This window comes from Sinohyriopsis cumingii, chromosome 2 (assembly GCF_028554795.1).
Source record: "Sinohyriopsis cumingii isolate HCF-2022 chromosome 2, ASM2855479v2, whole genome shotgun sequence".
NCBI classification, from domain to species: domain Eukaryota; kingdom Metazoa; phylum Mollusca; class Bivalvia; order Unionida; family Unionidae; genus Sinohyriopsis; species Sinohyriopsis cumingii.
The window spans coordinates 6,133,141-6,154,512 of record NC_142962.1 but is presented as its reverse complement, the minus strand read 5'-3'; the positions used below and the strand labels follow the sequence as shown (position 1 = coordinate 6,154,512).

Below are 21,372 nucleotides of genomic sequence, written 5' to 3'. Positions count from 1 at the left end.
GATATAAACCTTTCTGACATTGTTAAATTAAATTATAGGCATGTTCATATACATATATAGGTGATGTGATTCCATTTTCATGCTATTGTAAAGTTTTAAATTTTTTAAAACATTTTGGGTTTTAGATCTTTTGGTTTGCAGACCTGAGTCCTAACTGTTTTACAAATACAAATCAAGTTTTCATGTTACATATGTGAATGGGTATGAAGGAACTTTGTTTTCTTCAATCAGTGTTAATTTAGAAATTTAATGTAAAATCTTTTAATCATTACTTCAGCAATTTTTATTCTATTCATTTTCAAACAGGAAATGCTATAAATTTAATGTTAATGACCATGATTATTTAAAAACTGTGGCTGCCACAATTATGATTTTTTTATATTTTTTGGAAAATTACTGCTGACTTTGTAAAATCTGAAATATTAATTATGACATATTTCCATCAGTGTGTTAATCAAGATACAGAAGCTCAATGGCAATGTGTGTCTGTGCGCATGTGTGTGTGTGTGTGGGTGTCTGTATGTGTGTGAGAGAGTGTGTGTGTCTTCCTTGAATCCTATATGCTGTGTACAGTAAGATTTCTTTTTCCTACTTTCCAGTATTGATTGGGTCCCATGCAATCAAATTGTATATGCATTATATCAATTTTCAAAACTAGTCCTAAATTAAATAAAAGTCAATACTGCATGGTTACCAGCCTAAGGCTACATCAACACAATTTTTTCTCCCAAATCTTGAAAAGAATTCTGCATATTGAAAGTACATTATATCATCTAAACTGACTGAGTTTAAGAAGCTCTTTGATGAGAGGAAAAATAGTGTCTAGCTTCCTTCTCTTCCTGTCAAATACCCCCTTAGTTCTATGAGGAGATCTATCAATGTCAAGATATTGAACAGTTTTAATCATGCATGGGCTGGCACTGGGACTTGCTGAAAAAGCTCTCAATCAATATCCCATTTGTTGTTAACCATGTGACCATTGGAATCCAATGACGCCATGCTAATGTAAACAGCTATTCGTTCCAGGTAGGTAGGGTATAGGGGGAAATATTGATTTGAAAGGTATTATTACACCAATAGGACAGGCCTAGGACAGAAAAGAAACTAGACGTCTGACGAAAGCCATAACTAAAGCTCTTTGAGCTGGCTGGACAACGAATTAAATTAAATTTTCGACAATGGAATGTTTAGTACAGCATCCGCAACCATTTTGGACAGGGGCCATACCTGCTCACCATGGCCTTGCCCCTTTTTCTCCGCGAGATTATCTCTCCAACTTCTATTTTTCCAGAAAAAGGAGCTACTGTTCCTCTTTTTGCTCAGGTAAGAGAGAAGACAAGATGGCTGGCAGGGCATTTAAGTTCATTTATGTAAAACATGAGATTACATTTTTATTTAATCAAATATATATTTTCTGTGTAACAAAATTGCAATACATTATCTATTTATATTTTAACTTAACTATTCATGGGACTTATATTACAACTAATATAACTTAATTGATGCATTTAATTCAACTATTAATGAGAATGATACTAAATGATATTTTTCATTTATTATGTTGATAGACCTTGTTATAATATAAGGGATGATTTTGTATATGTTAGGTGTATGTTGGTTGCTTAGTTTATAATGGCACTTTGAGACCAAGGTGGTGGACCCAGTCTGGCTTTGGTGGGTATTGAACCCATGACATCTAGCTTAAGAACCTCATACTGTACTGACTGAGCTACAAATTGGCTCACACTATTAGGTGTAACCATTGTATTTGAACTTAAGACCCATTCAATGAAATAGGTTGGACCAGTAGATCCCATTTTCTTACCAGTGTGGGACAATTTAGAGTCTATGTAGATAAGAAATGAACATGAAACCAGCTCAGATTTGACACAAGTGCAGTAAAACTTTGACATCTTGAAGTGTTGTCCCTCCAAATTTGTTGACTTTGCCTATGAGTAATAATATTCAAGTGACTGAGATTTGAAGAACTAATTTTATTCTCCTTGTAAATGTATATAACCAACTGGAGAGATCAATTTTAATCTAATCATTTGTTTTGATAACATACAGATTAGGTAATAAGAATTGTTTTCTTGAAAGTAATTAGTTCCATTTAACCCCATGGAGTTCAAAGAATTTATGAGAACAGTTTTAATCTTATTAAGAGGAACAGTCAGATAGACAGACACACAGACAAACAGACACACAAACAAAGAGAGAGATAGATTCTTTATCATCATTTCTACATTTTATGGATTTTCATATGTTCTGTCCCATGCATGTATATTTAAACGATTTTGCATCCACAAATAACTTTTATTTCTGTTTTTACATCCTTGAATACCTTATTTTTTAGTTTTTATATCCTTGAATACTTTTTATCTATTTGTTATTTTTTCATCTTTAAATAGTTTTTTGTATTTTTACATCGTGACTGGTGAATGCATTATTGTTTTGGTTATTCGCACTATGCTTATAAGACAGCCTTGAAGGGATTGCTCTGGTGGCCTAGTGGTTAGAGTGTCGACCTCGGATGCGGGAGGTCAAGGGGTTCAAGTCGAGTCATCCTGAAGACTTATATGATGATATGATGTAGCGATATGACTGAAATTTTTTTAAAGCTTCGTTTAAAATCCAAAGCACACACACACACAGAGCCTTGTAGGAACATATCTCAGTATAATATTTTCTCCCTTTTTATGTTGGTTACTTTGATGACTCCCATGAATAGTATTACTGTGTCACTGTATATCAACCAGCTTAAAATGTGATTCACACAAACAGTGTTACAAAGAGGAATCACTGTACATCAGAAAGGTTAAAATGTGATTCCAATGAACAGTGTTACAAAGAGGGATCACTGTACATCAGTTAACTTAAACTGTTCAGTATAGAATGTGAGTAGGAATATCATTTATATTACTATTATAGTGAATATCATTTATATTACTATTATAGTGAATATCATTTATATTACTATTATAGTGAATCTCATTCATAACAATGTAGTATGTTGTCTGGAATTTAATCACATAAGTGACTTTATTGTTATTCTACTATTTTGGGAGAAAAACGGGATTTCAAATGGTCTGATATAGAAAATCTGTTTTATACTTACCCAATGTTTGATTTACCAAAATGACTAGTATTTTCAAGTTTTTTAATTAAATTTAATTATTATGTTTAAGACTTCTGTGTTAAAAAAATCTCCACAATAGTAGAGTCCTTGCTTTTTGAGCTGTCCATATCTTTTCCTTAAACACTGAATGCATTAGAGAAAGAAAATCAGTCTGTTCACAAAATGAAATAAAATTTACAAATCCTGTATGATTGTCCAGTCTGACCTGTGTTAAGTATCTGCCATTTGAAAGTAGAAAAGTGGACCTATAGGCAGGTGGGTGCTTATTAGGAGTTTATTTTTTCTACATCACTCTCATGGGAATCTTGAGAAGGTGGGAGTTTTAGGACAAGTGGTTGTTTAATAGAGGTGACCCTTAAAGCAGTGTCAACTTTATTTTCAAATTTTGATCCAAATGATTTATTTTTAGTTTAACAAACTCCATACAAACTTCCATACAATGAAAAACTACATACATATATTTAATAAATTCAATTTAGATTAAGAGCTTGAAAGAAAGCATAAAGTTTTTATACAACATGTAATTAACTGACTCCTCATCTGAAAGTGACCTACATCAATCAACTATTGCTATTGCCTAATCGATATTCCTGTATACTAAAAACCAAGATAATTGCCAACTTTATACAAAGTGTTACACAACCAAGAGACTGGACAAGAGGTTGGATGATTGAGTAAGGTAAATAGAGTATAGGTGTGTGTGTGATTTGGATTTTTAATGTAGTTTAAAATAAATATCAGTCATATCACTACGATGTCTACAGTGTGGCAGTTTATACAGAAGCCTAGCACTGGGACATCATGCTGCAGACATGTAGCATGATGTCCCACCCTGTTGCATTATCCTGACACAGCCTCTTAATGCTGAGTGTGAGGCAGCTGTTAGTACCATTTTTAAAAGTCTCTGATATGACTGAGCCAGGGTTTGAACCTGTGACTTCCTGCATCTGAGGCAGATGATCTAACCACTAGGCCAATGGTTTGGTCAAATAGAGAACATTTGCTGTTTAACGTACTGGTATACAAATTTAACTCTGCAGAACTTTTGCAGTTTTGAATCAATTTTCCTGAATTTTTTACAATATACTTATGAATCATGCTTCAATTGCTGGAATTATAAAGAATGCATTATTTAAAGAATTTAATATGCAATTGGAGCAATCTTGTTAATTCTGAATATTGTAAATATTGTAAATAATATAGGGCAAGCATTGGTTTTTAAACTGTACTATGACATTGTTAGTTATAGTTGATGTGTATTTCACTTTATCAACACAGAGCATTAAATAATCAAGGTATTTACATAATTTACACAAATAAACAGACTCAAATGTATCAAGATATTTTAATGTATTTTAAATCTGCAAAACAGTTACAATTTAATTATTTTTCCACTGTAAGCACAATAAAACCTGTCATTAAAGCATGTTCAATCAACAAAAACTATAGGATAAGGGACAAGTTCCAAATGTTCCCTGCACATCTGAACTGATATTGCCAAATCACAGTGAGAATCTAGTCCTATAAGCCGTTTGATGCATTTTGATATATCTGTTTATATGGTTTGGTCATGAGTTTTTTTGTATGGGTTTTGCAAAATACTCTTGTGAAATATAAAATATTTAAAACAATGCAATTAGATCACAGCCTGGTAATAAGATAATATCTAATTCATCAAAATTTTATTTCAAACTCTGTAATCAATATTCTACAGTCCAAATGAAGGTCAGATTTGTTAATGTTGACTGCTGTACAAATCTTACATTTAAATAAATGATTCTCTAATGAATCAGTAAAATAAATTTTGGAAAATTAAAGTGGCTAAAGATAATCAAATGATGCCAGTTTATATTTGATAAATAATATGTATGTAGCATAATTCTCTCATGATTAAACTCAATGCTTAATGATAATCAAATTATGCCAGTTTATATTTGATAAATATTATGTATGTAGCATAATTCTCCCATGATTAAACTCAATGCTTAATGATAAGAAATTTTCCATCATCACTTTACCATAAACTTTCCAAGTACAGTCCCATTTTAATTTTTTTTTCTTTAATAGGAGATATGGTAAGCATATTTTGTTGCAATAAATATAATTTTGAATGATAAAGATAAATTTAATGGATTCAAATATATTTGTCCCATTTTCACAGGAAGCAGCATACCAGTATTCTACACAAGAGATGACGACGTGGATTATCCCACGGATATCAAATCTGAAACGACACCATACAACTGTATGGTTGATGACAATCAGGAATTCAAAGTCTGCGTAGTTTGCGGAGAAAAAGCAAGTGGATATTATTTTGGGGCATTAGTCTGTCTGCCCTGCAAGGTAGGTGCAGTGACTGCCTGTCTGTCTGTCTATTTATCTATCTATGTGGTTCCTTGCTATAATACCAGTCCATAAAAAGTGTCTATCTATCACTGTACATTATGACTCACTATAAAGCTTCTCTATATACAGCATCACCTCCTCATATGCAAGATAATAATCATCAATCCCATTTTAATCAGCCTACTGTATGTAACTTCATATAAGTAAGTCAAACTTGAAAAAACAAAGGTCCTGATCTGCCAGAGCATAATGCACCAGCAGATCTGGGTCAATGTTGTTTGTTCTACTGATTACTGCTAACAAACTGCACAGACCCAGACTGCCAGTCCATTATGCGATGGTAGATCTGTGTCTGTGCAGTCTGCAGTTGGACTAATTTGTAAGTGAATATATATGGTAATTTAGTTTTATCAAAAGCTACTTTGTATGTTTTAGTTGTACTTCTTTGCTAATGGGAAACAATTATAATGTAGTTTCACATTTTTTAATTCTCTATCTTTTATACGATCAGTTTATGCCAACTTGATTTACAGACTTTCAGTTTATAGCCATTTGTAATGAAGAAGTAACATTCAATTTGCACTACTGTGCTTGTTTTTATGTGATCACTGGTGCCTTGTGCTATGATTTGTGCACAGCTCATGTACATGTATTTACATTACTTTCAATTTATGCCATAACCTGATGAATGCATCCTTGATATAAATAATGCATCAACTGTATTTTGTATATGATATAGCCCATTATAATACCCACCCCCTTACATGTATAATATCTCGTTACAAGGTGGCTTGAATAATGCTGCACACATTTTGTGGCTCCCATGAGCCACATTACAATGAGAAAACAGTATCTATCTATAAGTTACATCATTACAAAAGTATGGGATCATTTTCGTTCAAGCCACTGGGATTAACAGTTTTTTTCTTTATAACAATGTTCGTGGGAGGTAAAAAATGACACGATTTTTCAGTGAGGGCACCATATGAAGTATGCTTCAACATGACTGTCTTATAATTGTGCAAATAAAACCCACAGAAATGAAGGTATTGGATGAAGTAAAACTTCTGCATACTGTAGAAAGCCAAATTGATCTGTATTGCTCACTTGTACAGACTCCCATCTTGTCCCCACCAAAATGTAAACCCCCAAGTTGTTACAAAGATGATGGATATTCAAGACAAATGTGACCAGCTAATTGGGACTTAAATGTAATTGAACCTTATTAGATTTTTTCTTTTCATAATCAGTGTCTTAAATGGATGAAATCTTTAGAAAATTTAACAGTTCTAGTACAAAAAGACCGCCTGCTTTTCTGTAATTTTGCGTCATTTTCATAGTTGAATTTTTCAATGCAGGATGATATTTTATGTTTTATATATGTTTATGTTTTCACAGATGCCTGTGCATGTGTTCCAGGCTTGATAATTTGAATTTTAAAATTACTTAATTATTTAGTGTCAAGCCAGATTCTTCACATCATGTTGTATATACTGTATATATTGTATATAACAGATAGATGGCCTCAAGGTAGATTAGTTTTGTAACTAACTGAGTTACCTTCTCTAAACAAAGTCTTTATTATTATTATTATTGTCATTATTATTATTATTATATTATTATTATTAGACAAGAGTTAAAATTAATTGAAATCAATTAAGTTGCATCCACACCCATGTTTTAAGATGGAAAAGAAGTATATTAAGTGGCTTTATAATCAGCGACCATTGTATTGTTTTTAGTGTTAACAGTTTTGTATCAGTTTCATAAAACTAAACTAGAACATGCATGGCTGTCAGTGATATATTTGAAGTCAAAATGAAATTCCTTGATAACATAGGTATTTGACACGCTTGAAAAGAAACCTTTATTAAACCTTTCCTAAGAATATGCCATGACAAAACCAGCTTTTACTTCCTGAAGGTATGCAAGAGGACTTTGTATAATGTTTATCTCACATGTACAGTGTATACCCACTTTTAAGTCCAGTCAAACTGCAAACAACAAAGATCCTGATGTGTAATATCATAATGCAACTGGAGATCAGGGTCTATGTTGTCTGTTCTACTCATTACTCCAACAAACTGCACAGACCCAGATCTACCAGTGCATTATGAGATGGCAAATCTAGGGCTGTGCAGTTTGCGGTTGGACTCACGTCATAAGCAAGTTCACATGGTAGGTATCACTTCTCAGAAAGTGTTGTTTCAGATCCTTCTATTTGTGTTCTTCATGATGTTCACGTTACAAAAATTATTTTGCTAATAAGCATCATATTGAGATTTTATAAACATTTTTTCTGTAAAGTCACACACCTTATGGGATGAATTTTTTTTAGATTTACTCATTGCCAGTAAAAGTTGGTCATAAGAACCGTTGAGGTTATTGCATTGTACTTAATTTCTCTGACACTGTTACTTATGCTGTTATTATAAATCTTGAAAGGTACATTCATCTTGATGACTTACTTTCAAAGAATGAAAATAGGGAACAGTGACCTACTTTTCATGCTCTAGTGTTTCATAGGTGGATAAGCATGTATTTAAGACAAAATCTTCAAAATTATTTAACTTTTTAATTGCCACCACACCCTGTTGGCTATATCTTAATTGTGCATACATTAATATTAATGTTGAAAACTAATTTATTGCTGACAGCAACTTAATCAAAGCTCACAATTGTTTACATTTATTTTGAGGTTACTATCAAGGTTACATGTGTTATCTGATATTCAGTGATATTACAAGTCAAACAAAAATTTGTAAAGACACCCACTTGATTTCAATCACAAATTAATGCCCTAATTCAAGCTAAGGATTCAATCTGAATTGAGGTGAACAATCTACCAATGATTCCACTCAATCATTTTTATCAAGCCTGGAAAATGCATTCAAAATGGTACATTGATCATTTTAAGTTGCTAAAACCTGAAAGTAAAGTTCTTAATATGAAACTACATCCAGAAATTTGTGATTGCTCCTTTGCAGGCAGCATATCACAAGTCTTTTGAAAAGCTACTTTTACAGTTAGCAGACGTCATTGTCTGTCATTAACTCATTTCTTTTGTTAAGCTGTCATGTTGCCAAAATAAGAAATACACTGCACAAGGCTGATTAAGTTCTTTCTCAAATTTAATCAAAACAAAAATCTGAATTAATGACTCCTAATACAAATATGATGGCATTGTAATTTTTTGTTGAATTTAACAATCATGACATGTTTGTTATTTAAAATCAGCAACTATGATGAACAAAATGGCATGCCATCTTTCATCATCCCATTTATTGTGAACAAAATATCTTGGGGCAAATTAAGTGTTTTGTAACAATGAACCAAAGATGTATGTTCTCCAAACTACTTTGTTTTAAAATAGTCAAATAAAATTATTTAATATAAAATGTAGGTTGGGGGATGGATGTATACTTGTACTGTCACACCTCTAGTACCAACACAGTAAGATGATCTCTTCCCATGGGAATGTAAGTGTATTTCTTTATTAATTGAAGAAAATTGGTTATGAACTAAAGTTATATGTACCACATTTTAGCTGGGAGAAAATTTACAAAATGGTAATAATTGTAAAAGTCCAATCACACATTGTGATGATATCAGTATGAAGTTCACTTTATATGCCCTACATATAAATATATATTTGCATTGTATAGGATTTAACAAGTTGTATAATTTATATCAAAATTAAACAGTAAAAATGTGATTAGTATTATGTTAGTGTTATGTTATAAAATTCTTTAATTCATTTCTGTTCAATATTTTTATGGTTTAATAACTGCCCTTAGCAGTACCCATGCATTTTTTGAGTTCCATATGTCACTTGATTCCTTCAAATTCATTTAAAGTTATTTACTAAGGTCCCAATACTCTAACAGTTTGTTATATGTTTCACTATAAGTAGTTTCCTAAAGAAATTACTGTTCATTGTGTTACATGTGTAACTGTATTCCTTGAAACTCATTTAACGTTATTTCTGAAGGACACAATAATCTAACAGTGTGTTACATGTTCACTAAGAGTTGTTTTGTAAAGACCCAATACTATAACAATGTGTTACATGTTTCACTGTGAGTTGTTTTGTAAGGACACAATAATCTAACAGTGTGTTACTTGTTTCACTGTGAGTTGTTTGGTAAAGACCCAATACTATAACAGTGTGTTACATGTTTCACTGTGAGTTGTTTTGTAAGGAAACAATAATCGAACAGTGTGTTACATGTTTCACTGTGAGTTGTTTGGTAAAGACCCAGTGCTATAACAGTGTGTTACATGTTTCACTGTGAGTTGTTTGGTAAGGACCCAATACTATAACAGTGTGTTACATGTTTCACTGTGAGTTGTTTTGTAAAGACCCAATGCTATAACAGTGTGTTACATGTTTCACTGTGAGTTGTTTTGTAAAGACCCAGTATTATAACAGTGTGTTACATGTTTCATTGTGAGTTGTTTGGTAAGGACACAATACTATAACAGTGTGTTACACGTTTCACTGTGAGTTGTTTCCTAAAGACAATGTGGTAACAGTGTGTTACATGTTTCACTGTGAGTTGTTTTGAAAGGACCCATTACTGTAACAGTGTGTTACATGTTTCACTGTAAGTTGTTTCCTAAAGACAATGTGGTAACAGTGTGTTACATGTTTCACTATGAGTTGTTTTGAAAGGACCCATTACTGTAACAGTGTGTTACATGTTTCACTGTATTCCTTGAAACTCATTTAACATTGCTTCTGAAGGACACAATAATCTAACAGTGTGTTACATGTTCACTAAGAGTTGTTTTGTAAGGACCCAATACTGTAACAGTGTGTTACATGTTTCACTGTAAGTTGTTTCCGTAAGACAATGCGGTAACAGTGTGTTCTGTGTTTCACTGAGTTGTTTTGAAAGGACCCATTACTGTAACAGTGTGTTACATGTTTCACTGTATTCCTTGAAACTCATTTAAAGTTGTTTTGTAAGGACCCATTGCTGTAACACTGTGTTACATGTTTCACTGTATTCCTTCAAACTCATTTAAAGTTGTTTCCTTAAGACCCAGTGTGTTACAATGTGGCTAAATTACTTTTGTTATATGTAGATAAAATGTAACAAGTACTTGGTGATATGCTTGCCCTCTATCCTAGATAATATGCCAGTTTACCATATACACTAGCATAGAAAACCCATGTTTAGGGGTGACTAATCTTTGTATTAGAATTGTCCTATCTGTCTCTCCTGTATTGTTTGAGTCATTTTATGTTTTTTTTTTCCATGATGAAATAATTTTACTTTATATCTATATTTTAATTTAGATATATGGACTATGTAGTCTGAAATAAAGAATTCTTATCTTCTTATCTTATCTTAATTGAAAATGTATTTCTGAAAGGTGTCTAAGGAGATAATTTGTGCACCAAGGTTACATGTTTCATTCGTCCAATGTACAGGACATTTGAAATTAGTGGTGGTAGTTGAAAATATACATGTTTCCTTCTTGAGTTTAATTTTGATCCTTTATGACACAGAAGATGTTAATGATTATCCCAAAAAAGTGGTTATTTGCCATTAAAAGTGGTGCAGAAAATCAGGAAAGATAACAGAAATTTCAAAAAAGAGCAGCTAGAGTTATTCTTGATGCTGATTTAGATACACCATTCATGGAGCCAAACTCGAATTTCATACTGCCTTATTGAAAGTCAGCTGACTCATGCCAAGCTTTCAAAAAGCTTCTTAATCAGCATTTATAGAAATAATCATTTGTATGATTTTGCTTAATTCAGTACTTTTTGTTTAATCATGTGCTCACCTATAATGTTTTACACATTTGCTGCTACTCTTTGTATGAATCATTAAAGCCTTGTGTATATTTTATTGTAGCAGTAGATCAATTGTCTAGTTTTTAATAGCATTTCTTGTCAAAAGACACCTCATCTTGTAAAAATCCTGCAATATATTTATTCGTATAAATGTAATTGTAGAAGGCCTCATGGAAGATTGGTCAGTTGACAAAATGAGCTTCTTTAAATGAAGTCATTATTATTATTATTATTATTATTATTATTATTATTATTATTATTATTATTGATAGTAGTAGTATTATTGAATTAAAAATTTCTTTCACTATGTTTAGCTTTTCATCATATTTAGTTGATGTTTCATGACTTAAAACTTTATAATAAAAAAATTCACCCCGATTCTGTAACCACAAAAAAGTGTGATGGTGTTGCCCTACAAAGCTAGATTTCAAGTCTGGATAGAACTTTGCAATAGATGTATATTTCAAATTAAAAAGTCAACACTTCCATTCAGTTATATCTTGGATTACTTCCCTCTTTTTTCTTACTCTTCATTAAATTACATTTACCTCCAGTGTGTCAGGTTCCATTTCTTGAGGGATTAATCGATGTTCCAGTGATAGGAACTGTGTAAAGTCCATTTCAAAACAGTATTCTAGGTATACCCTTATACAAGTTATAGTTTTGGGGTTTTGTGGCAAAGTAATGCAGGTTGGTTATTTAGTTTCTTTGGCAACTGGAGTAAAGTGCCTTGCTCACCTGGGCTAATCAGATGGTAGGGTTTGAACCTGTACCCTCTCAGTCACAAGTCCAGTATCCTAACCACTGAGTCACTAAGGCCCTCTTTATCAAGTTAAAATTATACCTACAAATGTTGACAACTCGAGGGACTCATTTATTTGGAGAAAGCAAATGAATGGCAATGTCTGTTGTGAGTGTAATTTAGAGTAGACAATCAACCATAGGTCACTAGGTGATAGTAAATTTATATGTAAACTGTACTTTGTTATTAGGGGTCTCACCACAAGGCAGTATATCTATGCCTCCCGTGAACAGTATTATAATGAGAAAGTACTGTATAATGAGGTCAGTTTCAGTTAGAAGTATAATTTATTGCAGATGACAGCAGATGCAGACATTCATGTGCTAAAAAAATGGTTATTTTTGTAAGTCTGATTGTGGGTTTATTTTTTTCAAGGCAATGTGGGTAACACTCTTATGCTTTAACTTTTCACCCTCATTTTTTAAAAGAAGAAACCTAGTACCAGTCATGCCCAGAATGACTTGCAGATAACTCCCCACAGTGATTTACAAACATGTCTGGTTTGTACAGGAGTTTCCATGTCTATTGCCATAAATTATACTTCTCACTGAAGCCAAAATTCATTTACCTGTTCAAAATAACTGAGCTCTCATGTTGTCAAGGTTTGTAGTTATCACTTTTAATTTGTTTAATTTAAAAAAGAAATGGAAGGGTGTTATATACCTATTAGGCCATGATGTACAGTTTAACTGAAACTAACATTCATATACCTGCTCAGAATAGCTTAGTTCTTGTTTGGGTAATAAATTTGTTTATGCCTTGGACCAAGGGTGACCCATATTAGGAATATTTAAAAGGTAGTCAAAATAGGTCACTGCAACTTGTTCATGAAAAGAGTGATTACAACAAGCTTTTTGATTGTTGTTAAATGTCTGACACACCAGCAGACAAGTTTTATTAAAACATTTTTAAAAAGTTTGTAATGTTCTGGGCCTAAAATTCCTAAAGATACACAAATTTGATTTATGTTGACTCTGTTGAGAAAAATTAATTTGCATTTTCAGATTGATGTCCAAGTTTACAAATTACAATTTACCTTCCTTTGATGCATTGCAAATTCTAGCAACCTCTGCATGAAAAGAAGCATCACTGACAAGGAATGTATTATTATGTAGTTGTATCTGCACTTACAGCAAATGTTCAAGCTTGCAGGTTTGAAAGTCAGACACCAGGACATTGCTAATTGTTCAAAGAAACATAGTCAGATAACTACAACTTCAACATTCAAATCCAGTTTTGATAAAATTTTCAGCATACACTCAAACTTATGTTAATTAATATGGGAGTCATTTTATTATCAAAAGAAACAGATTTTGTATTTTCTATTTTGTTTAGCAGGTCATGTTAAGTAGGTTGTGATGACAGCATAATCTTGCTTGAAAAGTTTACATGAGCCTTGTCTGAGTATCTGTGTCGAGTTTGTAAATACCACAGGTCACTTTGTTTTTGACTGATGGACAGTATCCAAAAGATACTAAAGACCTTGACATTGGTGTGATTTCCACACTTGTCATGTTCATGCTGAATGGAGATAAATAATTACTAACCCAGAAATGATTCGGTCCTCCTCTTGTGTGGCATGTCTTGATCATAGGCCACTTTGCCTGACACCAAGATAGCATAATTTTACAATTTCATCCCCCTCATCAGAGGCCACCCCATTATTAAGACTAGTGGGTTTGGGGCCTAGGCACTTAACATGGGGGGTTGTTGTAGATAAACAAATTCATCCTGAAAGCAGTCCTTAAACTGTCCTTTATATGTGTGTATATTTGGCTTAGTATTAGACAGTTTAGACCTATATATGGTTTATTTAAACAGTCATATAATTTTATCGACAACAAACAGCAAGGGGGTGGCCCATTTTACTGTGGTCTGTCCCCCCCCCTGCTTAATCATGCTCTGATAAAGACCAACTTTTTAGTGCAGAACCTGTGATCTCACAAGAGATGACTAGTGTAACTTTGTGTATCTGGCCCATTTGAGACCCTTACTTTAGCTTACCATCTACACCCAAATATACGTATCCAAGTATTTAATGCTAACAAAGCTTACCATCTACACCAAAATATACGTATCCAAGTATTTAATGCTAACAAAGCTTACCATCTACACCCAAATATACGTATCCAAGTATTTAATGCTAACAATGCTTACCATCTACACCCAAATATAGGTATCCAAGTATTTAATGCTAACAATGCTTACCATCTACACCCAAATATACGCATCCAAGTATTTAATGCTAACAAAGCTTACCATCTACACCAAAATATACGTATCCAATTATTTAATGCTAACAAAGAGTGAAAAATCAGCTTAAGACTAAAAGCTACCAGAATCTAAATTTGCTCAAAAGTGTTCTGTAATAACCTGTATAATGTATTGAAGTTTGTTTGTTATGTTCAGGATTTAACTACCTTACATCATGCTAAGTCAGTTGGAATAAAATGCCTTGTCCAGACTACCATACATCATACTAAGTCAGTTGGAATAGTGTGCCTTGTCCAGACTACCATACATCATACAAAGTCAGTTGGAATAAAGTGCCTTGTCCAGACTACCATACATCATACTTAGTCAGTTGGAATAAAGTGCCTTGTCCAGACTACCATACATCATACAAAGTCAGTTGGAATAAAGTGCCTTGTCCAGACTACCATACATCATACTAAGTCAGTTGGAATAAAGTGCCTTGTCCAGACTACCATACATCATACTAAGTCAGTTGGAATAGTGTGCCTTGTCCAGACTACCATACATCATACTAAGTCAGTTGGAATAAAGTGCCTTGTCCAGACTACCATACATCATACTAACTCAGTTGGAATAGTGTGCCTTGTCCAGACTACCATACATCATACTAGATCAGTTGGAATAGTGTGCCTTGTCCAGACTACCACACATCATACAAAGTCAGTTGGAATAGTGTGCCTTGTCCAGACTACCATACATCATACTAAGTCAGTTGGAATAAAGTGCCTTGTCCAGACTACCATACATCATACTAACTCAGTTGGAATAGTGTGCCTTGTCCAGACTACCATACATCATACTAACTCAGTTGGAATAAAGTGCCTTGTCCAGACTACCACACATCATACAAAGTCATTTGGAATAAAGTGCCTTGTCCAGACTACCATACGTCATACAAAGTCAGTTGGAATAAAGTGCCTTATCCAGACTACCACACATCATACTAAGTCAGTTGGAATAGTGTGCCTTGTCCAGACTACCATACATCATACTAAGTCAGTTGGAATAGTGTGCCTTGTCCAGACTACCACACATCATACAAAGTCAGTTGGAATAGTGTGCCTTGTCCAGACTACCATACATCATACTAAGTCAGTTGGAATAAAGTGCCTTGTCCAGACTACCATACATCATACTAACTCAGTTGGAATAGTGTGCCTTGTCCAGACTACCATACATCATACTAGATCAGTTGGAATAGTGTGCCTTGTCCAGACTACCATACATCATACTAAGTCAGTTGGAATAAAGTGCCTTGTCCAGACTACCATACATCATACTAACTCAGTTGGAATAAAGTGCCTTGTCCAGACTACCACACATCATACAAAGTCATTTGGAATAAAGTGCCTTGTCCAGACTACCATACGTCATACAAAGTCAGTTGGAATAAAGTGCCTTATCCAGACTACCACACATCATACTAAGTCAGTTGGAATAGTGTGCCTTGTCCAGACTACCATACATCATACTAAGTCAGTTGGAATAGTGTGCCTTGTCCAGACTACCACACATCATACTAAGTCAGTTGGAATAGTGTGCCTTGTCCAGACTACCACACATCATACTAAGTCAGTTGGAATAGTATGCCTTGTCCAGACTACCATACATCATACAAAGTCAGTTGGAATAGTGTGCCTTGTCCAGACTACCATACATCATACAAAGTCAGTTGGAATAAAGTGCCTTATCCAGACTACCACACATCATACTAAGTCAGTTGGAATAGTGTGCCTTGTCCAGACTACCATACATCATACTAAGTCAGTTGGAATAGTGTGCCTTGTCCAGACTACCACACATCATACAAAGTCAGTTGGAATAGTGTGCCTTGTCCAGACTACCATACATCATACTAAGTCAGTTGGAATAAAGTGCCTTGTCCAGACTACCATACATCATACTAACTCAGTTGGAATAGTGTGCCTTGTCCAGACTACCATACATCATACTAGATCAGTTGGAATAGTGTGCCTTGTCCAGACTACCATACATCATACTAAGTCAGCTGGAATAAAGTGCCTTGTCCAGACTACCATGCGTCATACAAAGTCAGTTGGAATAGTGTGCCTTGTCCAGACTACCATACATCATACAAAGTCAGTTGGAATAAAGTGCCTTGTCCAGACTACCATACATCATACTAAGTCAGTTGGAATAGTATGCCTTGTCCAGACTACCATACATCATACTAAGTCAGTTGGAATAAAGTGCCTTGTCCAGACTACCATACATCATACTAAGTCACTTGGAATAAAATGCCTTGTCCAGACTACCATACATCATACAAAGTCAGTTGGAATAAAATGCCTTGTCCAGACTACCATACATCATACTAAGTCAGTTGGAATAAAGTGCCTTGTCCAGACTACCATACATCATACTAAGTCATTTGGAATAAAGTGCCTTGTCCAGACTACCATACATCATACTAAGTCAGTTGGAATAGTGTGCCTTGTCCAGACTACCATACATTATACTAAGTCAGTTGGAATAAAGTGCCTTGTCCAGACTACCATACATCATACTAAGTCAGTTGGAATAAAGTGCCTTGTCCAGACTACAGTGTCCAACCCAGCAAGGTCTTGACATGCACAATCAAACCACAACCTGGTTGCACATTTGGCATTCTAACCACTGAGCTATTATCATGCCTGTCTGTATATAAAGACCACCTGTCAGTAAGGACCATCTTTATACTGTCCACTGTGTGGTCATTATAGACATGATTTGCAGCATTTTCAGTCAAAACATAAAGCTCCTCCTTGATAGTGATACTTGTTAGCATTTTTATTGCATTTTTATGTTTTACGATACCAGAAATCTCTTTTTCTTGGTTAAGATTTTCTTTTAGATAAATTACTTTATCTGTAATCATAGTATTTAATAGCACAGAGGTTTGAAGATGGGATTTAACTGGTATTTATAATGCTTATATGTGATAGTCTGAAAAAGCACTGATGGAGATTTTTCCATTTTTGCCAGAAACATTTTCCTAATATATAAAACCTTTAAGAAAATTCCTGGTAAGTTTCTTGGAGATTTTTATTTTTTCCCACATATTTTTGGTCCAAATTTTAGAAGTTTGTATCAGGGAGACTTGGTGATCAGTGAGATATATCAGGGAGTCTTGGTGATCAGTGAGATATTTCATACATGATTATATCCTGTTCAAACATTTTTATTATGGATATATAGATTGCACATATAGGGAACAACTACATGTAACTGGTACATAAGTTAACCCCACTTTGAAATCTCATAAAAGTTAGAGCACTAACCCTTGAGTTGTCAATTGGATCTGACCCAATTTTCACCTGTGAAACCTTAGTAATGGTGTAATCTTTATTATATTGGGATATGCTCATTATCCAGTCTTTGACATCTTTGTGTCTGAAATTGAAATAGATGACCTGTCCAACAGTATGTGTTGACAATATGACAGTGTACATAGGACAGGTTGCCAAAAGACTTGAAAATAGTGTAACAAGTACATATAAACAGTAGCATTATAAAATACTACACCTCCGGGCATGATAGATTGTTACATTTTGTGTGAGCAATTAAAGCAGAGAGGTAATATCAACAAAAATGATGGCTTTTCATTCCTTTTAATTAATGGATCTGATTCATTTTTTAATGAAATTCTGCTACTGATCTACTTAAAGGAAATTATTACTATCTAGAACAAACAGTAGATAGATTTTAATTTTTTATAAGATTGCTGGGGTCATGACTGAACAAAATAATGCAGAATAAATTTAAACTCTTGTGATCTTTTGTATAAACTTAAAGCATCATTTTATTGAAATTACTTCTTATATGCTTGTCCAATTGAAGTAAGTCATTTTCATGTGCATACTATTGTCCATGATATTGTTCCCTAATTCTGGCACCAGGAGGTTTGGGGATTCTACTATTGACTATCCTGTGTCAGTTAAAATAATGAATGGAAGCTAATATAATGGACTGGTGACAGACAATACAACAGGCTGGTGACATGACTATTTGTTCCAATGAAATTCATTAACATCTTTAAAGATCTAAGAATATTTACTTAACATTAATAAAGCGGTCAACATACATTATATCTCCAACATTTGCTGGAGTTTTCAGCATTGTTGATCAAACTCCAGCACTCCTGTGTGGAACACAAGATCTCCAGCATTGCTTATGTTGTAGCAAATAATATTATATGAAACAATACTATATGTAAAGATTCTTCCACACTTTTCATGGTTTTTTTTGCCCATCTTGGTGGAAGTTTGACACAATGATTTATTCTCTGTTTTAATTTTTTAACATTCCTTTTATATGCATTTTATCACAGTCACTTTGAATTTTGGAGTATACATATAACTTCTGATTTCACTCAGACTCATTATTGAAGCTTGAGGTCAGGCTTTACATGCAGGTGATGGTTAGATTCTTCTTTCATTATAGTTTTGGATGTAAGATGGATAATGTAAAAGTGTGGATTTTGACAAGATTGAAATTTGTGTTGACAGATAGACCATTTCTTCCAAATTATTGCATAAACTAGGTAATTGTTTCATTTTCACTGTCTCTGTCATTTGAAAGGACCATATATACTTGCTTATATGATGAGTCCAACTGAAAACTACATAGACCCAGATCTGCTGTTGCATAATCTGGGTCTGTGCAGTTTTCTAGGAGTAATTAGTAGAACAAACAAGATAGACCCTGATCTGCTTGTGGATTATGCTTCAGCAGATCAAGGTCTTTGTTGTTTGCAGTTTGACTCAACTTGTGAGTGAATATATACAGTATTGCAAGCTGGAGGGATGAATTACTGAAAAATATCATAATAATGATAACAGACGTGTACCCTGATTTTTCATTCTACTTTACAGATTTCCAAAATGATTTCCTTTAACTGCAGATTTTATTCCCCATATCTACATTTTTGTTAAGCCTGCTTAGGTGGAAGCTAGATGAAGTGATAATTTTGGAGTCCATGTGTGTTCCTGTCTGTTTGTCAAAATACACATAAATGTATCCATCCACACAATAGATCAAGTCTTTTATATTAAACTCAAAGTATTTTTTTGTGGCAAAATTTGTGTGGTCAATGGTCACCTTGCAGCACTTAAAATATTTAAAGATAAAATATGGACTCTTTGGCATGGACTCTTTGTCATTGACTCTTTGGCATGGACTCTCTGGCATTGGCATTGATGGACATGATATCATTTAATTTCAACAATTGCGTTGCCTTTATGTATAGTATTGTTCGGGGATTGGACCACATGTTTACACAACTACAGGCAATCAATGTTCCATTCCCTTACAACAAGTATTATTCATTAACATCTAACTAGATGTCAGAAATGACTCCATTTATGTCCTGCCTTGAATTTTTATTTTCATTTTTAAGGAGATATATGTTTACAGTTTAAATTTTATTCATGCCAACAGGGACCATTGGTGGTTGACATTGTAGAGAATCTCCAGCATTCTCAAACAGGATCTTTAGAATTTTGTTTCTGAGAGTATGACATGTTTAAAATGAACATTTCATTCATCTAGATTGAAACCAGCATGATTAGTACAGGCATAGCAATGCATGAAATCATGGGCATCTGCAAGGGGGTGGGGGCAAATGGATTTTCAAAATCCATTGTGCAGTATGTAAAAATATCGCTTCATTTTTGGCTTTGTTCCTCCTAAACAAACTCATGTCAATGCCCATTCATTAAACACCTTAAAAAGGTGGTGTATAATATAAATAAAATGGATCAGTTGTGATGTACACCTTTCCACAACAGTCTCAGTGGCAAACACTAAGACATTTTATCAATGGTGTAACTCACTGATGATGTAACAATTACAGTAAAGAATTAACATTTAAATATGAAGGAAGTCACTGATCCAGTATAAACAAAAAAAATAACAATATTAGGTTGCCAAAGACCTTCATGGCAGTGGACTCCAAAAAGCATAGGGTGCACAAACACTAACAACAACCACCTTTGGTTCTCTTTGAACTGCATGGCTGCAGGTGCCTTGATAATCATGCAGGTTAAAGCATCGACAGAAAATTACCAACAATATGTCTAGATTCTCACTGACCTGCATAAGCATATGGAGCAAATTTAAACAAAAACAACAACAACCCTTGATTCTCACTGACCTGCAAGGATGCAGGTGCTCTGAACAATATTGGGAGAACATTAACAGTAAAAACAACAACTCTAGTTTCTCACTGACCTGAATTAATGCAGGTATTCTGATGACAATAGAGAAAATATTCGCAACAAAAACAGCAAGAAATGCTGTGGTAATCTCATTGACCTGCATGAAAGCAGGTTGTCTAATAAACATTGGGATAAAATTAGCAACAATAATACTTCTAACTGTAATGACAAACTCCCCAAAAATGAAACTTGCTACCCAATTGGAAATAAAACAGTGAAATAGCAAAATCAATAATGAAGTATGTTAAATGCCTGCTTACCTTCTAATGCAAAAGTGACTGACACACATTTAACTAGTTTGCGTTAAAATACTGCACAAAGAAAGTAATTCTGAACATTTTGTAGTATATTTCAAAGTTACATTTAGATTACAGAATTATACATTTTATTATTGTTTTCCAGATGTTAACAAAAATAATGTTTCTTTCATAACATATTATGCTAACTCAGTATCGAACAATCTGTATGGTGAAAACTGCTTATAGGCCACATTTATTATGCAGTCACATACTATATGGTGAAGACTGCTTATAGGCTACATCTATTATGCAATCACATACTGTACAGTTAAAACTGCTTATAGGCCACATCTATTATGCAATCACATGTCTAAAGGAGCAACTTTTTTTTAACATGTTCTTGTTGTTATAGGGTTTAATGCCATTTTTCAGCACATGATAGGCTATATATGGCGGCCAGCATTAATGGTGGCGGAAGAACCCGGCAATACCCCGGAAAGAACCACCGACCCTCAAGAAGCTACTGGCAAGCTTTCTCACATACCCACATTGGCCGATCCGAG

The 21,372-nt window shown here is 33.9% G+C and overlaps 1 protein-coding gene across 1 annotated transcript in view; it reads left to right on the top strand.

Moving 5' to 3' along the window:
• Positions 1-1,103: 1,103 nt before the first annotated feature.
• The window catches only part of LOC149804283 (uncharacterized), an 82,489-nt gene continuing 62,220 nt past the window's right edge, over positions 1,104-21,372 (top strand). The window contains exons 1-2 of the mRNA XM_089938398.1: positions 1,104-1,323; positions 5,301-5,482. Coding sequence (XP_089794524.1) covers positions 1,179-1,323; positions 5,301-5,482 — 327 coding nt within the window. The 5' untranslated portion in view covers positions 1,104-1,178. The remainder of the gene's footprint in view (positions 1,324-5,300; positions 5,483-21,372) is intronic.